Here is a 25,052-nt window from a genome sequence, read left to right on the forward strand (position 1 = left end):
GGAGGATGAGGTCGCTCTTGGCTGTAGTATCATGGGGTGTTCATGACACAAGGCAGAAATGGAAATGGAGTCTTCAAGATTCCCTCAAGGCTGAACCCAGAGGCAGCTCTCCTCAGCCAATGCTGAGATGCAGAATTCTTGAACATATCTGGTTGGCTGGTGCTAACAAATTGAATGCAAGGTCAACCAGATGGAAGATGTCCTAATATTTCATATAAATGACTTTGATTTTTACATCTCCAGTTACACAGCCAAGTGTGAGGCACAAATGCTACCCAGCACCTCAAATCTGAGCCGTTTCAACCTTGCTTTACAGGGGGAAGCCAAGGCCAATAAAAATGACTAGGGGAAGACCATGACAGGGCCCCTCCCTCACCAGGGCTTGTCCTCTGTCCCTTCATAATCAATCAAAGCATAATGTCCGACATCCACATGAACTTTCACTGAAATGGAGAGATGATTTGTGTATTATCTATTGCTGTGTAACAAATCACCCTTTAAAACCTAGCAGCTTAAAACAACATTTGTTATCTCTCTGTGGGTCAGGAATCCAAGGGCAGCTTAGCTGGGGGGTTGTGGCTGAGGGTCTGTCAAGAGGTTAGTCAAGATGTCATCTGGCGCTGGAGTATCTACTTCCAAATTCATGCATGTAGTTGTTGGCAGGCCTCTGTTCCTTGCTGGCTATTGGCCAAAGACCTCAGTTCTTTGCCAGTGGACTTTTCTATAGGCTGCCTGTGTGTCCTCACAATACAGCAGCTGGCTTGATCCAAGTATAACCCAAGAGAGAAAAGCCCAAGACAAAAACCAGTCTTTTTATAACCTACTCTCAGAAGTGACGTATCATCACTTCCTCTGTTCTCTATTGGTCACACAGACCATCCCTGGTACAATGTGGGAGGAGACTACACAGGGTATGGGTACCAGGAACAGGGGTCATGCAGGCATTTTGGAGGCTGGCTGCCAGTTTGTCTGGTTTAATTTGAGCTATAGGATTCATTCAGTCTGGATCTTACCTTCTCAGATTTCTCAGAGCCCAAGGCTCACTCATTTCTTTCCCTTTCTCTGCTAGGTCCCACAATGAAACTGAAACGGCTCATAGTTCTGGAGAAGTACAAAGACATAATTGATTCATTTTACCAAGAGCAAAAAAAGTAATCAGGGGCTCCCCTTGCAGTCTCTATTAAATAGATGATGGTAAGCCTTTGGGAGCATCTTGCTGCCTCCAGGGTCTTTTCAGTTTGGGCATGTGGACTTCTGGCACGTCTGAGGTCTCCCGGTGAGGAAGTATGGCTCTGCATTTCCATTTGTGATGTCTTAGGCCAACAATAGCTGAAAATTCTGAAAAGCTGACATGTGGATTCTTAGTTTTAATTCTGTGTTTAAGTATTGCTTTTTGTTCAGGTGACAAGTGAAAATCAGTCCTTCTCCAGAACAGAAGGGCTGATCATTTTTGGGTAGTTCCAGGTAGATTTAACAAGTGGCCAGCTTACATAACAGGCAAGCTGGAGAGGACTGTGTGTGGGGGATGGGGAGGTGGTTTGTATTTCCGGTGTGTGCTGCAAGGAGAGCGGACAGCTGTAACTCACCTAATGACCTGACTTCCGGCCTGAGTCACCTGGGATCCTACTGGATACGCCAACCCTATAGTTCCACTACCAGGCACTCCTCAGCCACACACATGCCAACTAACTTGACGCTTAATAAAATGGCTGCTGTCTATTTGATTGTTATTTAATATGTGATCTGAATATTAAACTTTTTAACAGAGCTGTTGACAAGTACCTGAACTGTTTGTCATCTGAGCAGGTGAGATCCATTTAGAGTAGTGGGTCAAATAAAACAGGTCCATGTGCAACAGGAGTGACCGTTAGTGCCCTGGAGTAAGCGAAGGTGTAGGCAGGGTGTCAGTGAAGCATTCTTGTAAAAGCAGCCAGCTTGTCACCCTCCCACTCTGAATACCTTAAGCAGCCCCATTCTTAGTAGCAAGCTGAGCCAAAATGACCTAAGGTACCTGTATAGGAAACAGAGAAAGCAGACATCTCAATCAGTTCTGGAATTCTTTATTAGTATGAACCCAAGAGCCACTGATAATTAGCATAGCCCAATAAAACGGAAGAAGCAGCAGTGTAAACAAAGTAAAATATATATACTATTGTAAGACTGGTTACAAGCCTAAAAGAGGGCCCAAACAGGCCTATTTTTGGCTAAGAAATTCCTTTGTAACCTGGGTACATGACATAAAGCCAAAGGTTTGCAATGTTACACAAGGGCCAAAGGAGGACATGAGTTGCCTTTGGTGTGGGGCCAAAGAGTAACTGTTTATGAAAATAGTGACTTCATGTCTGAAGTTTAACAAAAATCATGCTAGGGAACGTGATATGGGGGAGGAAGGTACTAGAATGTCAAAAGCTGAGACCAAGCCCCAGTGTGGCACAGCTCTGTGAATCAACTCAGGCTGAGTCTGTGCCAGTCTCTACAATCTCATCTCTTACTGGCGGTGCTGAGGTGGAAGGCAGTGATTGGGTGCTTTGGGGAAGGTGAAGGAGCAGCTGCCGAAATATAAAATTAATAGCCAGCATCCCAAGTCCCTTAATTGCAGCTGAAATCTATGAACTCAGTCCCTTTAGTAGTATCACCCCCATCGGTCTCAGCGGGAGTGTGGTTGTTTTCAGAGAGTTACATGCACAACTCACAAGAGTAAATATACACTAGAGGTCAGCTCCATGGCCCAAGTCAGGATTGAGTAGAGTGGCTCAAAGGCTGTTACTCAGGATACTCGATACATGTCCAGTTAAAAGGAAGTACCACCCCTCTGCTTCGTTAAGTTCTCACAAAAAGTATTAAATCTCAAGATAACAAAATAATGAACACACAATGCAGGTGTGTGTTTGTATCTATTATATCACCTAAATTTTATTAATAAAAATTACATCTCTCGTTACATATATTTCTTGGATCTGAAGTCTTTATTCATATGCAGTAATTCACGTAAAGGACAAACCTGTCTTGATTTTTCATGTCACTAAGAAATATACCAAATTTACTGTTTTTGAGGTAAACTTTCCCAGGAAATTTCTCTGTGTCCATTTCGTTTTATGAGTATCATTTGTGCTATAATGTAAGTATCCTGTTTTATTCCCATTATATTTTTTATAAACCAAAAAAACAGCTTTTCTTTAAAAAGTTAGATGTTTTCTCTTATTAATTCTGTATCATGATATTTACAGCTGAGGAAAAAAATCTTTTAACTGCAGTTTAAAATGGCTAACAATGGCAAATGATACAATCCTCTTAGAGTTTATAAAAAAATGTTTACCAGATAAACATTTAATAAATAAAACAGCACTCAGAAAAAGTCCTTTGAAAGCAGGCCTAGGGATATCACCTGCATCTTTTGCACAGATTTTAAGAGGCCAGACCCAAAAAATGTACTGTCAAGAAACAAGCAAATTAAATGCATACATACTGTAGATTTTCTAAATATAGATTTATATAGTGTCCATTAGGATGACTGGTACAAATACCACTGGTAGGGGTGTTAATCTAAATCTTTTACTCGGCGACAGATTTCCTCTGTGAAGTCTGAGCACTTGGCGTTGCCTCCTAGATCTTTCGTTAAGCTCTGAGAAAAGGAAAAGATCATAATGTATACATGCACTAAACCAAACCAAGGCTATTTTTTACTTAAAGCCCTCAGTGAAACACCAGCTGAGCCAGTTATCTGGCTACTCTCTCCTATTTCCTTCTTCATTTCACAGTGAGGCCCCACCCCACCACTGTTATCTACCCCAGGAGGACTGGGAAAACCCAGCAGAATGTGTACAAGAAAACACTCTGAAAAAAATTAGGTGTTGTCACTACAAAAGGAAACAGGGAGGCTGTCACACAAAAATTTCCCTTTGGACTTTCAATAGACCCTAAGAAAAGATTTGTTGATTAGGGACATTTAAATAAAAGCAGATCTAAACAAAAGGTTTCACAAAGTCCTTGGGGAATTTTTGAAACTTAGGATATGTTTTGATCCATCTTTGGAGGCTAGGAAACAAATATCAAGGAATACTTAAATCACGAACCCTTAAACTTCTTTCTTTAGGAAAGAAAGTTTCATAAGGCCCATCTGTTTTCTACCAGCTTATCCCCTCTTTACCCCCAAACAGATTCTCCTGTGCCATTGCATCCTACACAATTAAAAGGGCCCACTGTGTCATTTAGGTCTCTCTCTGCTGGGTTCTATAGTGTAATGTCCCAAATACAGCTTCAGAATAAAAAAAAAACCAAAATCATACGCCTCCAATGTGACTATCGGGCTATGAAAAACAAGCCTGGATTCCTTGCATTCTGGTCATAAGAAATAATTTCAAATTAAAAAATAAAAATTATTATTATTATTATTTTTTTAATTTGAAATTACAGAATGTTAAAAAAAGAAGGGACCCCAGACTAAGGATCAGCCTTCAAGGCCCGGCCTTGGGAAGTCATGGCTTCTCCCTTCCTCCTCCCACTTCCAGAAGAATCCACTGCACCCTCTTCCATGGGCCAAAGCTGCTTATGGAGGCAGTGAAGTTTGCTGAGCAAGAACCAGACTGGATGTGAACCCTGGCTTTGCCATTTAGGAGCTGTGAAACCTTGAACAAATTACTTAATCTTTCCATGCCTCAGTTTCCTCATCTATAAAATGGAATTACTTATATCTGCTTCAGAGTTGTAGAGATTTACTGAGATGATATTTATAAAGAACCGAGGGTTTTGTAAGTACAATTAATATTAGCCATTATTATTACTTTCATGAAAGCTTTGTATTACAGATGTATACAGTATAACATAGAATACCACTGTCTTACAGACACATTGCATCTGTATTCGCTGTTAGATTCTGAGCCCCTTGAGGCCCAGGACCTTATACTATTCATCATTTTATTATATTCTTCATACCCTATAATGTAAACTCAACAGATGTTTGTTGAGAGGAGGAAAAAGCTACGTAGAAAATTAACAGACTTGGCCAAGATCAAACAGCCAGTTGGGATAAGACAGGATAGGCCAGGACAGGATAACTGGGCCTTAATCCTGACTCTGACTCCCAAACCACTGCTTTTTAACCTTTATCTGATGAAATACTTCATGCTCACCTCAGAAAACGCACACATATGCTTGCACATACGCCCTAGAGTTTAATCAGGGAACCTACACCAAGAAGCCCTGTTCCAACACCAAATCCTTCAACCCTTTTGAGAACAATTATCTCCACACAGATAAAACACAGGGAAGAAATACATTTTGCCCAGCAAGACTCACTCAAGATTACCGATACCTTTCCGTCTTTAATTGTAGCAAAACACGCAGCCTCGATCTTGGCAGCTTGGTCAAAAAGCCCCATGTGACGCAGCATCATCACGGCGCTGAGCAGGAGGGCCGTGGGGTTGGCCATGTCCTTGCCTGCTATATCCGGGGCGGTTCCATGAACCTACGTGGTAGGAAAAGCCGCATAGTTGGGAGGGAGGCAAAAAACAAACAGCTCTCTTCTGAATGAGCTGGGGGGGTTAACCATCTTTCTTCACCAATAGAAAATATATACTAAATAGCTACTGGGAGCATTTATCAGACACAGATCTTAGAAACAAAAACTCAAACAAATAAGGAGCTTAGAGTAATAAAAATAATTTTTTTTAGGTAAAATAATGGCCCAATCAGCTTTCCCAATCAATTTGTGGTAAAATATTTTTAATGTGAGGAAGGATATGTAATAAAGAAATACCTGGGGGGAAAGAACCACCAAACCAAGCTTACATAAAAAAAACACAAACAAAGCATCATTTTCTTTTGAAAATTTGAAAACCTCAAAAGTTACAAAATAGTTATGCAGATAATACCTCCCAAGTGGTCATGCCACTCTGACCTGAGATCTGTTTCAGGCATCACCATCCTTACCGACTCGAAGATTGCAACTCCATTGGCTCCAATGTTGCCACTTGGCGTCACGCCAAGACCTCCAATCAGTCCTGCACACAGGTCACTAGGGGCAGAAGAGCATTTCAAAAACTATTTTGAAAAACAAAACATCTTACCTAGCAACCCACATTTTTGTTTGTAAATACCATTCTTCACTAAACAGAACCAGGGCTCCTTGGAGAAATGGCTGATTCCAGAGCTGGAGTTAGGAAAATGCAGGTTGAGCTTGGAACACCCTGTAGTGCCAGAAAGCACAACAAGGCTCAAAAAAAAGATAGGCTGTTTTAAAAACACACAGTAATATTAAAAAAAAAAAAAAAAAAACTGGCATAGCGGCACTTACGAAAATACCTCGCAGTGGGAGGGTGCAGTTGGCAAATGCAGAAAGCGCATGTTATTTGTGTAAAAATACGGTAAATAAGAAAGAAGGAAAAGTTTTCCATATAAAAGAATGCCAATGAATAAATGTAAAAGAACTGATAAATCTGAAAATCTACCATTTGGCCTACATCATATGTCTGTGTGTGTGTGTGTATGACAGATAACACTTTTTCCATATTCTATTCATTAGAAGCAAGTCACTAAGTGTAGCCTACTTTCAAGAGGGGGAGGTACTAAGAGAAGAATATGAAAAGAATTTGTGGACATATTTTAAAACCACCACTCTGTGTGTGTGTGTGCGTGTGTGTGCGCGTATGTGTGTGTTTTCAGCAAGATGGGGGGAAGGGAGAGAAAGAGAGGGAGAGATGGGGGGAGGGAGGGAGGGAAAGAGTTATATGGTAAAATGTTAACATTTGGGGCATCTGGGTGCCAGGTATACCAGATATTCTTTGTACAATTCTTGCAATTTTTCTGTAAGCCTGAAATTATGTCAGAAAAAATTTTTAAAAAATTGTCAAAATGACCACCCACCTACAAGTTATACATAACAGAAGGCTGAAATCACTCAATAAATAAAACATCTGAAAAATTGGAAGAATTTAGGGAGCAATAGATGTGAGCTGATCTGATACATAAGTGAAAGAGTAACCCACCCAACACTGAATCGTTGATATCACTACCTCTGTTGTTAGAATTCAATTCGTATCATATAACAAATGCTGTATTTTATAATATTTGATTAAATTTTTAAGCCATAATTTATTTCAGGGCATTTATAAATTAAAAAAAAACATTGCCGTCATGTCGATTCCAGCTCATAGCAGCCCTATAGGACAGAGTAGAACTGCACTATAGCGTTTCCAAGGCTATAAATCTTTACAGAAGCAGACTGTCACATCTTTCTCCCACGGAGAGGCTGGTGGGTTCGAACCACTGACCTTTCGGTTAGCAGCCAAGCAGTTAACCACTGCACCACCAGGGCTCCTTGTGTAAATAAACCATAGGCTAAAAGAGAAAGGTGCAGCTAGACTCACCTAAGGATGTCTCCATATAAATTTGGCATAACAAGCACATCAAACTGGGACGGGTCTTGTACCATCTAGAAGGAAAGCATTATGTACATCAGCCACTGCAACAGCACACCACACATACACACACACACACTGCACACCACACATACACACAAACTGTACACCACAAAAAGTAGCAGGTAAGTGTAAACACATACTTACATTCAGACATACTGTATCAAGGTACATCTCATTAAATTTAATATCTTTACAGTTTTCTGCAACTTCCCTGCATTTTTGCAGAAAAAGCCCATCTGACATTCGCCTGTATTTAATCAAATAAAAAGTGTTGAAGACTTGCAGAAGAAAAAAAGGATCAAACCAAAGAAGCAAAAATAAGCTCAAGAAATTTACGTTCCAAAAGCCAAGATGTCTGATTTCACAATTACAGTAAAACTAATTTTTAGGTAGGTACTAAAATATAAGTTGAAAATATTCTGGAAGCACAAAAGAGAGAAAAAGGAAACCAGTGTGATCATAGCGGAGAAGACTGTTTTTAAAGTGTTATCTTGTGAGAAGTAAGAAATATCCATTCCTAAGAAAATACTAAACTTGTTTTAGAAGGTTAACTTATTTATTACTTATATGGTTTTATTATGATTTTAGTACTTTTCATGTTCAACACTTCTTAGCTTAGGAAAACTTTCTTTATACGTTCACAGATAGTTTTTAGTAGACTGGAGATGAAGAGAATTTAAACTGCTAGAGTAATGCATCAGACAGTGCTAGCACTATTAGCACTATTTTAAGCCCCTGAGCGGGTGGCAATTTCAGAAACACTCCCACTATTATACCTCTAAAACACAAAGGACCCTGCCCTTAGAGCTTTGTTGCATTTGCTTAACTGGCCACAGCGTCTGGGGATGCAAAGACTCCAACTTCCTTTCCAATAACCCTCAGTCCCTCCCTGAAGGCACAGGACCTGTTTTCCTGCCCCCTCCAAATGTTCTCCTGCCACTCACCCATCAGAGAGAGAGGCACATCAGATAGGAGACCACAAGGCAGAAGAGAAGATAACTAACGCTTGACCCTCCAAATGCTTACACAGCTATTTTTCAGAGACGTTAGAAATCAATGAGCAAGCTAGAGAGCAGAAGGGGAAGCCCTGTCACTGTGCTCCCCGCACAGTGAGACAGCGCGCTGGCCCTTGCGGGGACTCACATGATGTTGGCTTTGTGCACGGCCGTGACGTTGCTCCGGTGATTGTTCCGGGCATACTCAAAGGCAAACTCAGCGATGCGCTTGCTTGCCTGCTCGGTGATAAGCTTGATGCTCTGCACAACTCCGTCGACAATCTGAAAGAAGGGAAATACCACCTCACTGGAAAGAAAGGGGCAGCAACTCAGTGCTCTACAGCCAGCTGCATGTGGACAATACCATTTGTGGTGTGCTCGCACAGCGCTGGCTACCAGGGTCAGCACCTCACATACACTATCTCATTAAATATTAACACCCCCCTGGTGAGGTGGGTATTATAAGCCCCACTGCACAGATGAGGAAAACTGAGGTAGAGTGATGGTCACCTGCCAAAGAGCACAACTACGAAGTGGGGGGATGCAGGATTCAAGCAAGAGGGCCAGTCCCCACTGCTGGGCTCTGAACCATCATGCCCTGTTGCTGCTGACATCCACTGGGACACTGTCAGCCAGAGACCAACACAAACACCCACAACTCCTCACAGAAGTAAAACTGTCTTAGGGAGATAATGTCACCTGGGAGTTTGTACAGCTGTCCCAGGTGCACAGAAAGCAACCCAACTAAGAGTAAAAAAGTCTCTGGAATGAACTTACCACATGCTCAATGCCACTGTATTCTCCTTCTGTGTTCTCGCGAATGGTGACAATATTTACATCGGTGTAAGGGGTTTTATAGCCTTCGATTGAGACACATGGCCGGACGTTGGCATAAAGGTCAAATGTTTTACGCAGCAATAAATTCATAGACGGGTGACCAGCTGCTATTGGGGTCTTTAAAGGGCCTGTAATAAAGAAGAATACTCAGATGACAAGACTCTAATCAGTTCAAGACTAGGACACATTCTGGTCTGACATGTCACCTACTAACCCACCTGGGCTACCTTGTAAAACGTGCGGTCTCTAACTTCAACCTCTCCCTCAGATTCAAACGAAGGAAGAACATTCCTCATGGAAGCTCTCTGGGACCCTAATGCGTTCTTTAATAACCTTAAGCACCTAGTGACGACATTATCTAATCCTTACCACCACCCTATTAGGCAGCAGCTACAGCGAAACCTGGGAAAGCTGGAACTAAATGAGGCTGCCTTATTTTTCCGGGTCTCTCAGGTCTTCCACCTTTGACAGGGTGCAGTCTTATCAGTTTTCTATCGCGATTAGTGGAAAATATTTGCATTTTCCTTCTCTGACAGACTTCTGCCTTACAAAGGTTCTGGCTTTCGCAGGTTTTACGTACTATTATTATCATTAGAAAAAAAACAAGAATAAGACATTTGCCCAAGCTTCCCAGCCAGTAAGTGACAGGGATGAGATTCAAAGTTAGATCTGTCTGGACTCCAAGCCTGTGCTGAACGTGAATCTCTCACATGCTAGCATTTTGAATCTCGACCTTCAAAATATATTAATTAAAATAATAATAAAAACATAAAAATTAAGCAAAAGATAAATCTAGTCAAGGATAAATACATTACATCACTTGATGTTGGCCAGTAATACTTAAACTTTTTTTTTTTTATTAAACATTTTTACTGAGGGGAAAAAATGTTGCAAAATGAAACACAAAGCTTCTTCTTATGAGTAAATTGCTTCGTAAAAGGATGGCTTTACTTTAGTAGATGGTCAAGCCTTACTGAGCTTAAATGTATAAACTTTCAAACCTATAAGACCTGTAGCAGAAATCAGCAGTAACCACCTTATCCACTTCAGTGCTACCTTTCAAGCCCATCTTGTTCTTATCCATGGACTCTTTGGCTTCTGGGGGGATCATCCACTTTCCTCCTGGTCCTTGGATGGCAGTGACATTCCGCTCCTCCCACTGAATAGGTGCCTAGAGGCCACAACAGAGAGCACAAGTGAATAGTCAGACTACAAACACTTCTTCAACAATGAATGCAACCAGTAAAAACATGTACAATAAAAGTCCAGAAAGTTCCGGGCACACAAGAAGAGATGTCATTCTCCAGTATGCCCAGGGAGATTCTCAATATTGCTCTTGCCCAGTCACTCGCTCCTAGCTGCCACCTGCCCACTTATTTTTTTCACAAGGACTCTTCAGGTGCCTATAATTAGAAGAGCACAAGGAGCAGAGAAATATGGTTCGGAGAAACACTACACCGTACTGATACATGCTACCACATGGATGAACCTTGAAAACAGTATGCTAAGTGAAAGAAGCCAGTCACAAAAGACCATGTCTTTTATGATTCCATTTATATAAAATGTCCAGAACAGGCAAATCCATAGAGACAGAAAGTAGATTAGTGGTTGTCTAGGATGGGGAAAGGAGCCCTGGCGGCACAATGGTTAAATGCTTGGCTGTTAACCTAAAGGTCGGCGGTTCAAATTCACCAGTAGCTCTACGGGAGAAAAGACCTGGTGATATGTTCTCATAAAGATTCAAAACCAACAAAACCCATTGCTGCCAAGTTGATTCTGACTCCTAGCAACCCTACAGGACAGAGCAGAACTGCCCCATAGGGTTTCCAAGGCTGTAATCTTTATAGGAGCAGACAGCCACGTGTTTCTCCCACAGAACGGCTGGGGGTTTCAAACCACCAACCTTTCAGTTAGCAGCTGCGCCCTTTAACCACTGCATCACCAGGTTTCCTTTCTGTAAAGATTACAGCCTTGGAAATCCTATGGGGGCAGTTCTACTGTGTCCTATAGGGTCACTATGAGGAAGAATTGACTTGACAGAACACAACGACAGGGCTGGGGAGAGGGGAGAAGTAGAAGGGTACGGACAGTAACTGCTGATGGATGTGGGGGTTTCTTTTTGGGCGATGAAAAATGTTCTAAAATTAAGATTGTGGTAATGATGGCACAACTCTGTAAATACACTAAAAACTAATGAATTGAGTCGTACACTTTAAATGGATAAATTGCGTGGTATGTGAACTCTATCTCGGTAAAGCTGTTAACAACAATAACAAAAAAATAGTGCCTAGCCTGTCGAGGTAATGTTTTAATGTAGAAACTACAGTGTCACCACCCTTTCTCTCTACTTACATCCTTCATGTATATATACACGTGAAAGCCAGCACACAGATGGAACATGTCCTAGGAACAGGGACACAGAATAAGACACAGGCCTTGTTCACAAGGGGCTCAAGACTGCTAAGTGAAAGAAGATTGTATCTCAATTCACTTGGGGGATTTGCCACTTTATAAGCATCATCTCCTCTGTAGGAATTTTAGTTATAAACTCGTATAGAAAAAAAAATATGTAAACGTAGTTTGAATAAACTGAGTGCCTCAACGTACACGTGCTGGCATTCTAACAGCCACTAATTTCATCTTACACATTATTTTACCTGGCAGCTATACTTAGCAATAACAAAACATCATGTCAAGCAATGCTCAAATTTCTTGTATCTCTAAAAGTATGTTAAAATATCTACTTGTATCGAAGGCTGGGCTGTTAGAAGTAATTACACCTCATTCTTGATAATAATACCAATAGCCCATTAGAAATTTAAAAATAAATCTTTCAAAATCTCCGATATAATTTTTTGAAACATCAAATCTATTCTATTTCCTGGCAAGAAGGTAGAATGAAGTAAGAACATTCCTCCTGGAAGCTCTCTGGAACCCTAACTGCATTCCTTAATAACCTTAAGCACCTAGTGATGACATTATCTAATCCTCACCACCACCCTACTAGGCAGCAGCTACAGCGAAACCTGGGAAAGCTGGAACTCAAAGAGACTGCCTGTTTTTCGGGGTCTCGCAGGTTTTCCACTTTTGACAGGGTACAATCTTATCACTTTTCTATCACGATTAGTGGAAAATATTTGAGTTTTCCTTCTCTGACAGGTTTCCGCCTTATGAAGGTTCTGGCTTTCGCAGGTTTTACTGTGCTATTATTATTATTAGGGGGAAAAAAAAAAAAAAACAAGCATAAGACATTTGCCCAAGCTTCCCAGCCAGTAAGTGACAGGGATGAGATTCAAAGTTAGATCTGTCTGGACTTCAAGCCTGTGCTGAATGTGAATCTCTCACATGCTAGCATTTTGAATCTTGACCTTAAAATAATAATAAAAATGTAAAAATTAGGCAAGAGAGTCCATGGATAAGAACAAGATGGGCTTCAAAAGTAGCAATGAGGTGGGTAAGATGGTTACTGCTGATTTCCACTACAGGTCTTATATTTTTGAAAGTAACTTTGCAGGGCTCAAAGATCTACAAACACCGCAGTACTCCCTTGGTTAATTCGTATATAACTGATGCAATACAACTGCTTAAACTATCAACAATGACAGTGGCAAACAACAATGTAACATCCGTTTAGAGTTCAGTAAAATCTGTGAGGATTAACCATGGACGTCATTAACTTTAGAGGTGCATGTACAACTCATCCTAAGAGTTCACAGGATCCAACTGGCAAAGAAAACTTTTCTATGAATTATTTTTAAATGCATTTTTTTAAACCCACTTACTTTGGCAGCATCAAAAATCTTCATAACTGCAGCTGAGATTTCTGGGCCAATGCCATCTCCTGGAATTAAAGTTACTGTCTGAACCTGAATATAAGAAATCATCAAAGAAGACAGTAAGAATTGATTTTTGAAGGTTTCAAAAAGAGTATCACTGATAAGAGAAATCCACTTTATGGGCGTCTCATAAGACCCAAATGCTCTTTGGATCATCAAAAGGGAGGGAAGTAACAATAGCCAAGAAACTCCACAATTCTATACTATCCACATTAGAAGGTTTTAAAAAAGAATTCAAACAATGCTCTTTAGATAAAACAAAAGTAAAATAAACTCCCAAGTAGACTAGCCAAATGATTTCTTTTCAGATGAACTACAGAAAGTCTAAGTAATTGAAGTCTGTAAAATCGAAGACAGCAAAATATTTCAATAATGTTCTCTCACTAAAATTTAGAGGGTTTCTCATGAAGGCAAGCGCTTTCCTTTCCATTGTGATCCTGGAAAGTTTAATTTCTCATGCAGCTTCTTCAATCTTACAAAACACCTTCAGACACATTTTTCAGAGTATCACTGAGGTCCACTAGAACACTCAGAGAAAAACCAGATTTCAAATCAAAAGCGGGCCTCCATCTCTCTTAGTTATTCTAGAAAATTAGCTGCTTCAATGTAATCTGAATAATTAAGCTCATCAAAGCTTATTTTTAAGCAACATGAATAGCATATGTGATCACACCTGTAGAGTCTGAGTTACACGGAGAATGACAGCAAGTGCATTTATAACATAACGTCAAAGATTTACTCCAATGGCTTGACACAAAATGAAGCCAGCACTTCAAACACAGAAACAGTAACAACAAAAAATCTAAAGAGAAATAATTTCAGAGGCTTTTAATGAGTTAAGATAAAATTCAGACCCTCTCTCTCTCAATTTGAGAACTAGACATTTTGTTATTTGGGGGCTTTCTCCCCACCTTAGGGGTATGGACCAGACAATGGTACCTGACCTGTTTTATTTCCAGTTGCCTGAGTTACTTTTTTTTTTTTTTTAAGTCGCTGATTCAAGTTTCTCTGGACCTTTGCCTTCCAGTGAGAACCCCTGGGCAGGCAGACTGATTATTTCTGAATGTTTCTGTACAATGGAAGAAATTTTCTTTAGAAGTATTATTTTCTCTTATCTCTTCCAAATATAACCTCTTCCACCAGGCTAAGATTTTAAAAATGGGCCAGACTGAAAATTAAATAATAGTAGAGAGCAACAATCACCTTATTCACTTTCAGAATGTTTGAAATGCCATCTGAGCCATATTTCAGATTAAAGAGCAAGCATCATTCTGCGTCTTTCGCATAAGCAGAGCCAAAAGAACCTTTGTGTGACATAAATGCCATCAGGCCACCAGAAAAAATCGACTTTCTTTCCCCAGTACAGGAAGCAAATGGGAAACAATATACTATGGTCTTATAAATTCCTCATAGCATAAGTTGTTACATGGGAGTATACAAAAGCCAAACCAAACCTAGTGCTGTCGAGTCGATTCCAACTCATAGCAACCTTATGGGACAGAGTAGAACTGTCCCACAGAGTTTCCAAGGAGCGCCTGGCAGATCTGAACTGCCCGCCCTTTGGTTAGCAGCTGTATCACTTAACCACTACGTCAAAAGGGTTTCCTATAGGGGAGTATAGGAATTATGAAATCCAAACTGGATTCCTTAAGAAGGGGGTAAAATAAAAACGATATGGGAAGTCACTGACCCACAGCCTCAGAATGCTCTAAAAATGTGGTATCGGCTTTTAACGCACAAAATTAATAACGCCAGGGATTCTAAAAGCTGCAGATTTAATGAGAAATAGACAAATCACTAGCACATAACCTATAAAGACTACATAAGGAAGGGAAAATAATACAGGGCTTACAGATGTTTACGGTATTCCTAATTGGCAACCGATCTACTGTTTTTAGGGGAGCTCACAAAATAAAAATGCAAAGCAAGTGTTGAAGCTTCTCAACAATTTTCTCTCAATTTGCACTACTTTTGAAAAAATCGTCTTACCAAAATGAGACCATGAAATAAAGTTAACAGGCTCCAGGGTACTTTTCTGTTTTTAACAAAGCTTCTTCAAGATATTAAGATGACAAGCTTATAGAGCCAGCTGTAATACAATTCTTTAAATGTACAAGTAACCTGATAGATTTACGCATATGTCAGCCAATCATTTTAATATACAGTATAAGTATGGCGCATTTTCTCTAGTTTTAAATAAATGGAGACAATGCTATATGATAGCATTAAAATGCAAATAATATAATACGAACTGATTAGAGTATCTTTCTTGAGAAACTTCTAAAAGGAAAGAAAATAAAAATGTAATTATACTCACGCCACCAGAAAAACCTCTGGTCACCTGTTTTGGGTTGTGGAATGCCCCCAGCAGCCGAGAGACCTAAATTAACACCAATGGAGAAATGTCACACTGAGCATTAGGCCACACAGAGCAGAAGGGGAGACGGAGGCATTTCTGACAGCTGATAAGGCTGCAAACTTACACAGGTCTCTCTGGAAACTCCCCAGGAATACTTTTGCCCTGCGGCAAGCTCTCTCAGATTTGAAAACCTAAATATTCAGTTTGTCTTTGCCCTGTGAATTTAAGTACTATACGCTTTTGGTCAACTTCATGCACGCAGGTTGCCAAAAGATGCTGAGGGTAAAATGAAGCTGTACCTTTTTAGCTCTAACACTGGATTTTTCTCAGATGATCTGAAAAGTTGTACGCCAACCTTCTTGACTACTGGGGTCAGTTTGGGCATAAGACTTACTCTAAGAAAATCATCGCTAATTTTAGAGCCAGGAGGGTCCTTATAAAATCCAGAGCCCACTCATTTTACAGGTGGGGACACTGGACCCAGAGAGTTAGAATTTGCCACAGGTCACCCAGTTGGTAATTGGCAAAATGGAAACCAGGTTCTTGTCTCCTGACTCCTAGTCCAACTACACAATATGACTCTTCTTCTCCTGTGAACATAAAGACATTACACTTTGTAATAAAAATCTAAGAAAGTTTACTTAATAACATTTAACACTCGTGCCATATAGAATAAGGACTTCCAATAAATTATGTATTTCTTCTGATAATAAAAATAATATGTGGTCCATTCTTGTTAATTTGCTAAGGGCAGAAGGAAGACACACACAAAAAAAGAAAAGAAAGTCACCCAGTAATCCCACCACCCCAAGATGTTACCACAGGTACATTTTTTTTCCACTTAACACTCATACACCAGATATGAGAACTGGTACAAAGTCATATTGCATTATAATAAAAAGATAAGATCAAAGAGATTAGGTACACAGATCAAAGGAATCAAAATTCAATAAAAAGTTTAAAGGTAACTTTTTGTCATGCTAGATACATAGGCAAAGATACACTTGTTATATCCTCTTTTAGGCTTCCTTTTCAAAGAGTTCTTATAAGGCTGGAACCTTTACTGAAATAGTGGCCTCTACTAATGATTTTTTTTTTACTAATGATGAGACACCAACCAACAGCCAAGAAGGTATGAGTGAACTGTATTCTCTCATCCTCCATTCTGGCACCCACAAAGTCATGTTGCTGAACTGAAAATAAAAGATAGGGCCAGACCCAAAAGAACACTCTATGCCAAAACCATTGGCCATAACCTTAATCCTAGGACATGATCCATTCACCAGCAGACAGGAGGCCATTTAAAGGCTACTCTGTGATAAGCACTGTTATATAATTTTGCATGAGTCCTTCTTACCACCCCAAAAAGAGGGAGCAGCCATCCACACAAAACAGACACACTGATTAAGAGCTCAGCTGCTAACCAAAAGGCCAGTAGTTCGAATACACCATCCGCTCCTTGGAAACCCTATAGGGCAGTTCTACTCTGTCCTGTAGTGCTGCTATGAGTCAGAATCAACTCAGTGGCAACGGGTTTCATTTGGTTTGGTCCTTGTACCAGAAGACCTGACCAAGAAAACTGATTTCAAATGTAAACCCACAAGCACAGGGATTTTTGTTTTGTTCACTGTTTCATCTCCAGTGCCCAGCTCATATTAGGTGCTCAAAAAATATATGCTGAATAAACTGAGGACAGCCTCAACCATCATCTCTATCTGATGAGTTTTTAGCCCAGCAAACAGCTTAATACTTGCAAAGATTTTTCTGTAACAACCAGTCTTTTCCATGTTTGTCATCTCTCCTTAGATCTTTTAATAAGGTGGTGGTACTACATCTAAGTCATTAGAATGACCCAGAACTTTAAGTAAAATGAGATTTTTTTAAAGCAGACTATCTATTTTATGATAGACTTGTACATGTATTACATCACAAAGAGACAGGTAGTAGTGGCCCTTTTCAGATGAGGAAAGCGAGGCCCAGAGAGGCTTCAGGACTTGGCTCACAGAGCCTGGACTGGAACCCTGAACTGGAACCCTAAACTTGTGACTCCAGGTCCCAAGCCATCTTAACCCACAGCTCCTCATTTCCTTTTTCACCTTCACACTTCAACTTGAAAACATAAATACAGCACTGGATGTATGGCAGGTGCTCACTCAGTAAGTGCTTGCTGATGGGAATTGGCTCATTATAACCATAGTGCTTTAGAGCCTGGAAAGTCTTTAGAAACCCACTATTTTTTGTGTGAGAAAAGCTTTTTTAGCCTGTAGATCTCTTTTTTCAAACAAGATCTTAAATGGAATCCCAGTAGAGGAACTGCTCTGATTGAAATCCCCACCCAGCTCGGCCCCGCCCCAGGGCAAGCCTCAGAAGCACCCTCCACTCCAATCCCTGAAGAGAGAAACTGGCCCACAGTGGTGAAATGACTCTTCCAAAGGTCACACAGGGAGTTGGTGTCAGAGAACAACCACAATTCAACACTTCCTGAACACCTATTTTTTTCTTTCCCCTTGTAGACCACACTAAAGGTGAAACAAAAATTTCCAGCACGTTCACTATCAACAGTGCTGCTTCTGTCCCTCATTCTGAAGACTTAATGTACCTACCAAAGATAAATCAAGTGTTAAGTGTGAGCTCAGGGATGAAAGGACGGTGGCATGGATTTGCTTTACCTTCTTCAGCAAACATGACATAACTTGCCATCACAAGCAAGTCTGGTCTGATGAGGGTAAAAGAGCAAACCCAGTTACTGAGAAACACCTGGTTATTGAGGTCCAACTGTCTGCTTTGTGACCACAAGATAAGTACACTGCTAGCTAGAAAAGCTTTAGATTGTTGTGTTCCTTCTACATGTACTAGGTGCTTTTACATACATTATTTAATCCTCAAACAAGTCTGTAAGGCAAGTACAGACATTTAATGGATGAGCACATTGAGGCTCTGAAATGTTAAGTAATTTGCTCAGGATCACACAGCCCATCAGTGGCATTCCTAAGATTCCTAAGACTCCTGAATCCCAGTGTAAAGCTCTTTTCACTAAATAACAATGCATCCCTGGCCCTCTCTTTAAACTCAAAAAAAAAGAGAAAAGTACTATATTTTATAAGAAAAAAAGTGCTTCAGGTAGATTGCTAGGTCATTCATTAAGAACAACAGGAGACCTGTGGCCTGTTATTCCCTGTACCCATAATTTGCTGTGTGCCCTTAGCCACAAAGCAGGCAGAACAGGGCTGAGGACTGGGAATCAAGACACCTGGGTTTCTCTTTCAGCTATGACACAATCTGTATGACTTTGGGCAAGTTTTGTCTCCAGGCACAGGTTTCCTCCTCTGCTGAGATGCTGTGAAGCCCTTTCCAGCTCTGGCATCCCAGCTGTCAGGGAGAGCTAAGTTGTTCATATCGCAGGATTCCCACCAATAAAAGGCAAAGGAACGCGCCAGGGGTCTCCCTCCCCAGGGTTCGAAGGGGAATTCCAAGGTGTAAGGTGCCTTGTGTCCTTTGAAGGGAAATAGCTACAAGAGCACCAGAGGTCAGACTGGGGAGCATTCCAACAAGAAAAAAAAACTGGCAGGAAACCGCCTCGGGATTCCCTCACCTGGGAAGGCCTCCCAATCCCAAAGCCCATGCTCGAGGCCGCAGAGGTCACCGGGCCGAGGGCCTAGCAGACACCGGGGGAAGGAAGCAGGCCGTGCTGGGGGGAACTCTCCGAGCGATCAGCACTGCAGCGGGCCGCAGCCTCGGAAGCGGCCGGGATGACCGGTCCGGGGGCAGCGGTTCCCATCACTTTCCCGGGCTCGGAGCGAGGCCCGGGCCCCGGCCGACCGGATGCGGGTGGCGGCACCAGGGTGTCGCGGGGAGTGGAGCCGGTACCCCAGCCTTGACCTTGACGCCGTCCCCGCCTCAGGCGCGGGTGTCCTGGCGCAGAAGTGCCCAAATCCAGCGTGCGGGCCCCGGCGCCAGGGGCACGCGCGGCCCAACAGGCGCCCGAACTGTCCCCGGCTGGCCGCGCGCGCCACCCGTCCAGGCCCGCTCCCGCCCAGCACGCGCCCCGCTCGCCCGCCTGCCCTCGGGGCCCGCCCGCCGCCACCTGCCCGCCACCCGCCGACCTGCCGGGAGCTCACCTTGGAGATCCACGCCGGCCCAGCCATCGCGTCGCTTCCTTTCACCGCGGCGACAGCGGTGGCAGTAGTGCGCAGCCGCGCGGCTCGCGCCCGCGCCCCGCCCACGCCCCGCCCCCTCGGAGCCCCGCCCCTGGACACGCTGCCACCCTTCTGGCCAATCCCCGGGCTCGCCTCGCGGTGACGCACGAAGCAAGCGTGGAGTTGTGGCCCGGAAGGTGCCTGGTCCGGATACGTGGGAAGCAACTTTTGTGATTTCCTCTGTCATTCATTGATTTCACTGACAAGTGAAGATGTTTTTGTTTGGCGCCCACCAGGTGTCAATCACTCTTCTAAGTTTTGGACCTAGAGCTTCTCTCACGGAGCTTACAATCCAGTGGAGGGATACAGTGTAGTTATTACACAATTATTTATTTTCATTTTTAACAGTCCTACTAAGGTATAATTTATATTCCATAAAATTCATTCTGTAATTGTACAAGTTTGGTGATTTTTAGTAAATGTACCCAGTTGCACAACCATCACCACAATCCAGTTTTAGAACATTTCCATCACCCCAGAATGTTCCCTCCTGCCATTGGCAGTCAATCCCTGTTTGCATTTGCAGTCTAAGACAACTACTGATCTGCTTTCTGTCCTTGTTGTTGGTTACAGACAAGAGATTCCGATGTGGCAACTCCACGTGTGCAGAGTAAAACTCCATAGGGTTTTTAAGGCTGTGACCTTCAGAAGCTGATCACCAGCCCTGTCTTCCCAGGCATCACTGGGTGGGTTCGATCCCCCAAACAATTAGTAGTCCAGCACTTAGCCGTATGCGCCACCCAGGGACTCCTATAGTTCTAGAAATATTTTTTGAGTGCTGACTAGATGCCTTATACTGTTCTAAGTGCTGGAGTTTACCATCCAGTTGGAAACACAGATTATCAATCAAGTATCACATGAATATATAATTTAAAACTGTGATAAGGGTCACAAAGCAAAAGTGCAAGGAGCTGTGAAAGGGCAAAATCATGGGACCTGATCAAATCTAATATCGAGGCCAAGGAAGGCCTCCCTGAGGAAATAATATCCCTGTTTCCCTCTCATCCCCTCCCTGTCAGCCACAAACAGTCCTGAGGTCCTACTGATCGGAGAGCACCAGGGGAGGCAGGGTGATTTAGATCTGGTCTCCCCCAGCCCAACCCTGGAAAGGGATTTATCCAGGGAGGGGCTACCCACCCACCCAGAAAGGTGATGAATGTGATAGAAGGGTGATGTCAAAGGTTTTCATGAGATGAAATAAATAAACGGCAGCTTAGTCTGTGGCCTTGTCAAGGAGGGAACTCCTTCCCTTTGGCTCTTGCCCTCATCAGGCCCTGGCAGTCCCACCCTGAAATATTTCCCCGCCAGTCCCCTTCCCTCTATTCCCAGGCCTTCCTCTTGACAGTCCTCTCCTTCAGACACAGGTCTGACCAGGCTCTGCCCTGGCTCTAAAACCACCTGGGTCTCCCTTGCATTCTCCTCTCACCACTGCCATTTTTCAACCTTATTTCCTACCACTCAATTCAGCCCCAAAGACCTGATGCACAGCCAAGTAGGACTGCTGGCCAGCCCCCAAATTTTTCCCATATTTTACCCCTCGGCGCCTATGCTCCTGCCATTCTCTCTGCCTGAATGCCCTTTTGCCCCATTCCCACCTGTTGAAATCAAGACAGCTCAGATGTTGGTTCCTCTGGGAAGCCCTGAGACTCACCCTTGTGTCCCCTTTCCCTTACTCAGAGGTCCCTAGCACTTGGTTGCCACCTCTTCTGGGAGCCTTACCACATTCTTTCCTGCTACGTACCATTGAGAAGATTGTCCTTCAGTGCAGAGACTATCTTTTATGTCTTTGTTTCTGGACTATACCAAGGATACTTGCTGCTCAGTGATTATAAAACAAATATTGAACGACCTTCTCCAACTTCCGTTTAATCCTCAAACAACCCTATGAGGAAAGTGAGGTCCAGCTAGTAAACAATAATGCCAACATTCGCACTATTTGTTATTGCCATTAGGTGCCATAGAGTCAACTTTCAACTCGTAGCGACAGAGAAGAACTGTCCCACTGGGTTTCCTAGGCTGTAATCTTTACAGAACTCTTAATCGTGCTCATGAGGAACCTGTACATAGATCAAGAGGCAGTTGTTCAGACAGAACAAGGGGATACCGAGTGGTTTAAAGTCAGGAAAGCTGTGCATCAGGGTTGTATCCTTTCACCATACCTATTCAATCTGTATGCTGAGCAAATAATCCCAGAAGCTGGACTATATGAAGAAGAACAGGGCATGAGGATTGGAGGAGGACTCTTTAACAACCTGCATTATGCAGATGGCACAACCTTGCTTGCTGAAAGAGGACTTGAAGCACTTACTAATGAAGATCAAAGACTACAGCCTTCAGTATGGATTGCACCTCAGCATAAAGAAAACAAAAATCATCACAACTGGACCAATGAGCAACATCATGATAAGCGGACAAAAGACTGAAGTTGTGAAGGATTTCATTTTACTTGGATCCACAATCAACAGCCATGGAAGCAGCAGTCAAGAAATCAAAAGACTCATTGCACTGGGCAAATCTGCTGAAAGGACCTTTTTAAAGTGTTGAAAAGCAAAGATATCACCTTGAAGACTAAGGTGTGCCTGACCCAAGCCATGGTATTTTCAATCCCATCATATGCATGTGAAAGCTGGATGATGAATAAGGAAGACCGAAGAAGAGTTGATGCCTTTGAATTGTGGTGTTGGAGAGTATTGAATATACCATAGACTGCCAAAAGAACGAACAAATCTGCCTTGGAAGAAGTACAACCAGAATGCTCCTTAGAAGCAAGGATGGCGAGACTGCGTCTTACATACTTTGGACATGTTGTCAGGAGGGATCAGTCCTTGGAGAAGGACATCGTGCTTGGTAGAGTACAGGGTCAGCGGAAAAGAGGAAGACCCTCAATGAAATGGATTGACACAGTGGCTGCAACAATGAGCTCAAGCATAACAATGATTTTAAGGATGGTACAGGACTGGGCAGTGTTTTGTTCTGTGATACATAGGTCAGCTATGAGTTGGAACCAACTCGATGGCACCTAACGACAATAACAAATCTTTACGAGAGCAGATCGACAGGTCTTTCTCCTATGGAGCCGCTGGGTGGGTTTGAATCACCAACCTTTCAGTTAGCAGGATCAGGGCTCCTTATTCACACTAGCCAAAACCCATTGCCACCGAGTCAATTCTGATCCATAGCAACCCTACAGGACAGAGTAGAACTGCCCCATAGGATTTCCAAGGAGTGGCTGGTGGATTCGAACTTCAGACCTTTTGGTTAATAGCCACAGCTTGCCGTAACTCTTAACCACTGTACCACTGGGGCTCCTATTCACAGTAGGAAGCCCCATAATTATGAAGGCAGGGCTCCTAAATGCTAACCTTCTCTAAAGGACCATCCAGTTCAGCAAAAGCTTCCCAAATGAGCACAGGGAAGACATAGAGATGAATATGACCCAGCCCTACCTCCAGGTCTAGTGAAGAAGAAACAGTGGAACTTCAGACGGTGACAGGTGATTTAATAGTGGGAAGGATGGGGCAATTGATCAGGGTAGATTCCACTAGGGAAATGGCATCAATTCCATGGCAACTGGTTGCTTGGTTTGTTTTTTAAGTACCAGCTCAGGCTAGTTTCAATTCTGGGTCTATACTTTGAGAGACAATAACAGACTCACAAAATGGTGGGTGGCAATGGGATCGGCAAGGTATGTTTGGACCAGATCGTTGGAAAACTATGCCATTCGGGAGAAGAATCTAGAATGCATACCCACATCTGCAGTACCCAATACAAGTGTGCTTCACTCTAAGAAATTTTTTTAAAAGATAATGTCTTAGTTGTCTGCTGCCGGTATAACAGAAATACCACAAGTGGATGGCTTCAACAAACAGAAGTTTATTCTCACAGTATAGTAGGCTAGAAGCCCAAATTCAGGGTGTCAGCTCCAGGGGAAGGCTTTCTCTCTGTGGGCTCTGGAGGAAGGTCCTTGTCAATCAATCATCCCCTGGTCTAGGTGCTCCTCAGGCACAGGGACCCCAGGACCAAAGGACGCACTTTGCCGCTGGCAAGGTTTTCTTGGCAGTATGAGGTCCCCATGTCTCTCTGCTCACTTCTCTCTTCATATCTCAAAAGAGATTGGTTTAAAACACAATCTAATCTTGTAGATTGAGTCCTGCCTCATTAATATAACTGCCACTAATCCCATCTCATTAACATCACAGAGATAGGATTTACAACACATGGGAAAATCACATCAGATGACAAAATGGTGGACAATCACACAATACTGGGAATCACGGCCTAGCCAAAATGATACACGTATTTTTGGGGGACACAATTCAATCCATGACAGATTGTATTTTTTAAATTAATAAATCAGCAAAATAGGACATAATTATTCCCACACAAAAGTTTCCTTTTTTTTACAAAAGGAACACAAATTCATTTCAACAGTTTCCCTAGTTTATTTAAAATCTTATTTTCATAAAAATATGACTGGCAAAGGGTCAATCCCTATTTCCATTTTAGGAAAATTTGAAACAAATTGTTAAAGAAGATACTACGACTTTAGTAAATAAATGGGCAAAGGACCTGAACAATCGATTCACAAAGAAACTTTAAAAATGTCCAACCTTGCCAGTGGTCAAATGTATGCGGATTAAAAAAAAATTAGATACTCTTTAACCCCTCTTATTATTCTAAGGTCTTATACTGTCCTGTTTATAGTGAAACTGCTACATCCTAAGTTTGGGCTGGCCTTCTAAGTTTCCACAACCTTTTTGGAAAACAGTTTCGCAATGTGTCTGAAGAGCCCCTTTCATCTAGCAAATCCATTCCTGAAGATTAATCCCTTGAAAAAGCTTGCAGGAAGAAAAAACTTTATCTATAATTGTGAACATTAAAAAAAAAAAAAATCTAAATGATTAACACAGAAAATGGTTCTGTAATTTAGGATAAATGAATTGAGTGGACTACCACACAGCCCTCAAAAGTGATCATTATGAAAATTCTCAAGCATCTTGGTGAATGTTTAAGGTTTAATGTTAAACAATGACAACAACAAACTGAAATTTGTGATCTGCGATAACTTCTTTCAATATGTGAGCAAGGGCTAGAAGGGAATCTGCTCCTCCCACACACAGACCCCCCCCCCCAATAAAATGCAACTCCAATCTCCCAGTTGCTCAGGCCAAAAAAACTTTACAGTCAGCTCTGTCTCCAAAATAAATCCATAAATGGACCACTTCTCCCCACCTCTACTGCTCCTACCCTGGTCTATGCCGCTGTCACCTCTGGCCCTGATCAATGCAGTAGCCTCCAAACTGGTCTCCTTGCTTCCACCCTTGCCACTCCCCTGTTATGGATCGAACTGTGTTGCCCAAACATATGTGTTGTAAATCCTAACCCCTATACCTGTGGATATAATCCCATTT

The 25,052-nt window shown here is 42.2% G+C and overlaps 2 protein-coding genes across 4 annotated transcripts in view; one reads left to right on the forward strand and one right to left on the reverse strand.

Moving 5' to 3' along the window:
* ACSBG1 (acyl-CoA synthetase bubblegum family member 1) overlaps nucleotides 1–2,932 on the forward strand; it is a 65,685-nt gene extending 62,753 nt beyond the window's left edge. For all 3 annotated transcript variants that reach the window (XM_049852850.1, XM_049852851.1, XM_049852852.1), the window contains one exon: nucleotides 1,070–2,932. In XM_049852850.1, coding sequence (XP_049708807.1) covers nucleotides 1,070–1,155 — 86 coding nt within the window. In that variant the 3' untranslated portion in view covers nucleotides 1,156–2,932. The remainder of the gene's footprint in view (nucleotides 1–1,069) is intronic.
* IDH3A (isocitrate dehydrogenase (NAD(+)) 3 catalytic subunit alpha) lies at nucleotides 2,930–19,655 on the reverse strand. The gene is made up of 11 exons (XM_049852870.1): nucleotides 19,564–19,655; nucleotides 15,404–15,466; nucleotides 13,033–13,116; nucleotides 10,307–10,421; nucleotides 9,191–9,378; nucleotides 8,562–8,695; nucleotides 7,563–7,665; nucleotides 7,365–7,429; nucleotides 5,929–6,013; nucleotides 5,312–5,464; nucleotides 2,930–3,622 (listed from the first exon to the last, which is right to left on the reverse strand). The coding sequence occupies exons 1-11, from the start codon at nucleotides 19,588–19,590 to the stop codon at nucleotides 3,539–3,541; spliced, it is 1,101 nt and encodes a 366-aa protein (XP_049708827.1). The 5' UTR covers nucleotides 19,591–19,655; the 3' UTR covers nucleotides 2,930–3,538.
* Between the last annotated feature and the right edge of the window lie 5,397 nt (nucleotides 19,656–25,052).

This window comes from Elephas maximus, chromosome 13 (genome assembly GCF_024166365.1).
Source record: "Elephas maximus indicus isolate mEleMax1 chromosome 13, mEleMax1 primary haplotype, whole genome shotgun sequence".
Classification (NCBI taxonomy): Eukaryota; Metazoa; Chordata; class Mammalia; order Proboscidea; family Elephantidae; genus Elephas; species Elephas maximus.

What these genes read in the sequence shown, in the direction of transcription:
- IDH3A (XM_049852870.1), bottom strand. Translation starts at nt 19,590, where the DNA reads ATGGCTGGGCCGGCGTGGATCTCCAAG. An exon ending in GGCCGGCGTGGATCTCCAAG is followed by an intron (nt 15,467 to 19,563) that starts GTGAGCTCCCGG and finishes GTGTTAATTTAG; the next exon opens with GTCTCTCGGCTGCTGGGGGC. An exon ending in ACAGTGGCATTGAGCATGTG is followed by an intron (nt 8,696 to 9,190) that starts GTAAGTTCATTC and finishes CCCTTCTTTCAG; the next exon opens with ATTGTCGACGGAGTTGTGCA.